General features: G+C 38.0%; 1 protein-coding gene across 1 annotated transcript; it reads right to left on the minus strand.

Annotated features, from left to right (window-relative positions):
- Positions 1–502: 502 nt before the first annotated feature.
- Positions 503–1,273, minus strand: LOC117122750. Its single transcript, XM_033268456.1, has one exon. The coding sequence runs from the start codon at positions 1,271–1,273 to the stop codon at positions 503–505; it is 771 nt and encodes a 256-aa protein (XP_033124347.1).
- Between the last annotated feature and the right edge of the window lie 4,567 nt (positions 1,274–5,840).

Raw genomic sequence — 5,840 nt, forward strand, 5'->3', positions numbered from 1 at the left:
TGTGTTAAACATAAGGTTGAGTGGTGGGCATTTCGAAAGTATACCCTGAATACTTAAATTGGTTGTTGTGTCCACTAGTCGATGGTGAGTCATGTCGACAAGGAGTCCAAAATGTCGTAGAAAATCGGCGCCTATAATGGCTGTCTCTTATACACATCTAGATGTGTATAAGAGACAGGTCCCAGATCAAGAGTAATTGAACGGTGTCCGTATGTTGCAATCGATGAATTGTTAGCCGCGTTTAAGTTATAATCATGTCGCCTGTTTTTACGTTCATGTCGAGTTGGTGGAACAACGCTAACTTCTGGCCCAGTGTCGATGAGGAAGCGTTGGTTATAAAACTTGTTCATGATAAAGAAAAGGCGACTTACAGAATGGCCAGCAATGTTCGTCGCTTTTAGTTGTTGGCATTGGTGTTTCCCGAACACGGAAGACATTTGCGTGCATTATCACCAAATTTCAAATGGTACCAACAAAGTGATGGCGTCTTATTAACGGCTGATCATGAAGAGCGATTGCGCGATGAAGAGCGATTGCGACCATATGATCGACTGCGATTTCGGCTTCCGCTTCTGGGTCGAGATCGTTGATCCGCTTGCCAAGATTCAAATTTTTGGGTCAATTGTTGAATCTGCAATTGAAGTGTGTGAATTGTGGCAGATTGTGAGGGCAGTTCCTCTGGGTGGACGGAAGAAACAGTCGGCGGTGGCACAGATATTGGGGAGGTGGCAGATACCTCCAATATTTTGTCGGCAAGTGTAGTTAGGCCTGGCATATCTGGCTCATCTTTTGCAGAAGCCAAAATTAACTGAACATTGGCTGGAAGATGACTTAAGAACAATCGCTTCATAATTGTTGGTTCAAGGGTTCGGTCGCCGAGCAGTTGCAACATCCTGCGATATAATTGGGAGGGTTTTCGATCTCCTAACTCCTCCGCTGTCAAAAGTTGTCGGAGACGCTTTTGATCGGAGTCAGATGTCCATTTTATTAATGCCTCCTTTAATTGTATGTCCTGTGGCAGGTGAAGTAGGAGATCGCGCACTTCTTGGGCTATCTCCGGTTGCAAGGAGCCCATCAAATACGCGTACTTCGTAGCGTCCACCATGATATGCCTGGTTGTAAACTGTGCCTCAACCTGTGTGAACCATAATGTTGGATCATTGGGCCAGTAGGGTGGAAGTTTCAGAGAAACTGATGATATTGCAGGCGGTGCTGCATCTGAAGCAGATACGACAGGTTGTTGCTGTTGAACTTGTTGCTGTTGTCCTTCCATTATTAACTTGGTGCAAAGAGTGTGTACTGAAACGTCGGAGGTCACCACTTTAGTGTAAGTGTACGATGAGATGATAAAAATACACCACACTAATTTATATGTAGAACTGTACAATTTATTCCAAGTGAAAAGCGTATTTACAAAAACACTTGAGAAACAAGTTGATATATACAAATTGATAGAAAGCGAAAGTAATGTGTACTCAGGGAAGACAAACTGAGGAGTGTCTGTAAAAGTACAAATGTATGTGATATAGCATCACCTTTCATACTATCAGACCAATAAGGATTAGTAATTGCCTGTTCTTGTCTAGTACCTTGGAAACTCATCAACATTCCCAAATGATGTGTGGTCACTTGAATTAAGGCAAATGACCTTAAGGAAAATTTGGGATATTAGTTAAAAATGCAAGGTATTATTTACACACGGATCCTATATACAAATTTACAGATGGTAGTACTGCTACAAGGGTGTTGAAAGTAACATTTTCATTTCTTTTTAAAATAAATCAATTTTAATTCTCAAAAATATTAACATTAATAACAGTGAATATGAGGATAGTTATGTATATAGTTTTCAACTAAATAATAAATATCAACTAAATAAAATATACAAATACAATCTTTTAACACTTTTTACTTAGAAATAAAATAATGTCTTTATTCTGTAAAAGCTTGAATAATATTTGGAGGATTCAGTACGGTACTATTCAAGAGCGGTGCTCAAAAAAGGAAATACTGGTGTGGTGCTCGTTCCCATGTAACATATCTCACAATCGCGAAGTACTGTAGGCCTATCATAGGTCCAATGTCATTGTAAATAAACTCTTTAATACAAACCAGAACCCTGCGGGTGCGTACGTTCCTTTGTACGTAAAAAATCAATGTACATTTGTGAATTGCAATAACTTGATTGTATCTTTTTGAATAATGATTGTGTAAGGTAATACAGTATTTTCATTTTGAATCAAAAAAATCAGAGGCGGATCCAGAAATTTATAAAAGGGGGGGGGAAGGGGTTCTGAGAAGTGCAGGGATGTCGTTATGCAGGGCGGAGGTGCGCGGCGCCACCCACTCTTGACTTCTTGCGCCCATGCTAAAGCTAGGCCTTCTGCCCAGCCTCATACAAATTCTTCCGCTCCCCCTTAAAATCATGAAGAAACACAAGTTTTTGCTCCATAAACCATATTTCCGGTGAATAAGCTGCAAATTTTATACACGATTTTCCCCTCGAAGTTTGGGGTGCGGCCTATACACCAGTCGTTAACCTACTCCCAAAAGGTTCAGATCGCCGTCTGTCTAGCTTGGGCCCATGCTCCTCCTAGCCCAATTAATTAGCCTAGCCTTTGTTGAAGGGCTAGTATTTGTAATTATACTCACTATAGGCCTACAGTGCTGTACTGTAATTCCTACTACATTTTCTACAAAAATCAAGCAATGGTTTGGGTTGTTTAAATAATTATTTTCATAGTTACTTTCACTCAAACAATTTTGAAACGTTTTATTCGAAATCGCTTCGCTCAAAACAATAAATAACCTTCTTTTCGGGAGTGTGGTCCTAGGTCACGTGAGCAGCTTCATTTATGATGTCGAAACAAAACACACGTGGGCTGTTGAAACTTTCTGTTCGACGTCTGGTTCCCGGTGGCTTGTACCATTATAGAAAGAATACTGATACCGCTATATTTGAGAATAAAAGCTTGTGAAATTAATTTATGCAATCAAAACGGATATTGCTATACCCCGCAAACCCCCTATACCCCGCAAACCTCCAAAAAACCATAGCAAACCCCATCCAAACTCTGTGATAATAATTGAATCACATAGTATAGGACTCAACTTGGTATCTCAATAAAAAAAAAATCTGAGTTTTATGTTCGTCACAACCCATTTTTGGGGTAAAAAGGCCATTTTTTGTATTAAAAAAGTGCTAAACAAGCAAACCCCCCCAAAACACAGTGCAAACCCCATCCAAACCCTGTGATAGTGATTAAATCATGTAGTATAGGACTCACTTGGTATATAAGTAAAAAAAATGTCAATGTTCCATTCGTAACAACCTATTTTTTTGGTAAAAATGGCATTTTTTGTATAATTGCTAAACCCCGCAAACCTCCAAAAACACAGTGCAAACCCCATCCAAACCCTGTGATAGTGATTGAATCACATAGTATAGGACTCAACTTGGTATCCCAATAAAATAAAATCTTAATTTTATGTTCGTCACAACCTATTTTTGGGGTAAAAAGGCCATTTTTTTGTATAAAAAAATTGCTAAACCCTGCAAACCCCCCAAAACACAGTGCAAACCCCATCCAAACCCTGTGATAGTGATTGAATCATGTAGTATAGGACTAACTTGGTATCTCAGTAAAAAAAAAAGTATAATGTTCTGTTCATAACAACCTACTTTTTGGGTAAAAATGCCATTTTTTGATTAAAAACATTGCTAAATCCCGCAAACCTCCATAAACACGGTGCAAACCCCATCCAAACCCTGTGATAATGATTGAATCACATAGTATAGGACTCAACTTGGTATCTCAATAAAACAAGTCATAATTTTATGTTCGTCACCACCTATTTTTTGGGGAAAAAGGCCATTTTTTGTATAAAAAAATTGCTAAACCCTGCAAACCCCCCAAAATACAGTGCAAACCCCATCCAAACCCTGTGATAATGATTGAATCACAATTGAGATACCAAGTGAGTCCTATACTACATGATTCAATCACTATCACAGGGTTTGGATGGGGTTTGCACTGTGTTTGTGGAGTTTGTGGATTTTTTTTATGGAGATACTAAGTTGAGTCCTATACTATGTGATTCAATCACTATCACAGGGTTTGGATGGGGTTTGCTGTGTTTTTTTGGAGGTTTGCGGGGTTTAGCAATTTTTTTTATACAAAAAATGGCCTTTTTACCTCAAAAATAGGTTGTGACGAACATAAAATTATGATTTGTTTTATTGAGATACCAAGTTGAGTCCTATACTATGTGATTCAATCACTATCACAGGGTTTGGATGGGGTTTGCTGTGTTTTTTTGGAGGTTTGCGGGGTTTAGCAATTTTTTTATACAAAAAATGGCCTTTTTAACCCAAAAATAAGTTGTGACGAACATAAAATTATGATTTGTTTTATTGAGATACCAAGTTAAGTCCTATACTATTTGATTCAATCATTATCACAGGGTTTGAATGGGGTTTGCATTGTGTTTTTGGAGGTTTGCGGGGTTTAGCAATGTTTTGAATTAAAAAATTGCATTTTTACCAAAAAAGTAGGTTGCTACGAACAGAACATTATACTTTTTTTATACTGAGATACCAAGTTAGTCCTATACTACATGATTCAATCACTATCACAGGGTTTGGATGGGGTTTGCACTGTGTTTTGGGGGGTTTGCGGGGTTTAGCAATTTTTTTAATACAAAAAATGGCCTTTTCACCCCAAAAATGGGTTGTGACAAACATAAAACTCAGATTTTTTTTTTTGAGATACCAAGTTGAGTCCTATACTACATGATTCAATCACTATCACAGGGTTTGGATGGGGTTTGCACCGTGTTTTGGGGGGTTTGCTGGGTTTAGCAATTTTTTTATACAAAAAAAGGCCTTTTTACCCCAAAAATGGGTTGTGACGAACATAAAACTCAGATTTTTTTTTTTTGAGATACCATGTTGAGTCCTATACTATGTGATTCAATTATTATCACAGAGTTTGGATGGGGTTTGCTGTGTTTTTTTGGAGGTTTGCGGGGTATGCGTGGTTTACCAATACCCATAAAAACACGAGTTTTTTGAAGTTATTTTTTTGGAAATTAATTGAAGAAAGGCATACGTTTGTCCGTCTATCACATGCCTCAATCACATGCTGTATATGTGTATAGATGGTTAGTCCATCATATGCTATAAATTTATGTGTCCATAATGTTAAGGTTCTCCCCCACCCGAGACTGTCCATCAGGTGCTGTATTTTCTAACCATTATTTTCCCAAACATCATTTGATGAAGCTATTGTTAAATATCGGTTAGTTGTTGTCGCCTTTTATGAGTAGTATGCACAGTTCCTTTTAGTTCACTGCAAACTTTTATTCACACAAACTGTACGTTGGTTACAATCAGCTAAACTCTAGGTTTCAGATGTTAGAGAACACTTTTAGAGTGGAGTCAGCTCGGCTCTGTACTTTTCTTCTGTGTACTCCTAATTACTGAATTTAACTACTGACTACTGACTACTGACTACTGATCACTGACTCAGTGATATGGGGCTGTTTGCCTATTATACTTTAGGTAATGGGGGTGTGTCTCACGTAAAAGGTCACCCCATACTTTTAGAGTTTCTGATTGGATCATCGAGAAATTCTTTCTCTATGATTTAGTAACTTGTTTACCAAAAAACTGCTATTATTAAGATGTATCACAAACTTCAGAGCTTAGGCTCAAAACTGACAATCATAGATTCATAGTGTGAGAAAGGCCAAGTCCAACTGACTAGGGTAAAGTTATACAATGTCCAGTTATATTATTAGATTATCTGTATACTCAAGTTGACCATTAAAACTGTCAA

Source organism: Anneissia japonica, unplaced genomic scaffold (genome assembly GCF_011630105.1).
Source record: "Anneissia japonica isolate Jap-2015-1 unplaced genomic scaffold, ASM1163010v1 scaffold170_len151065_cov129, whole genome shotgun sequence".
In the NCBI taxonomy this organism is placed as follows: Eukaryota; Metazoa; Echinodermata; class Crinoidea; order Comatulida; family Comatulidae; genus Anneissia; species Anneissia japonica.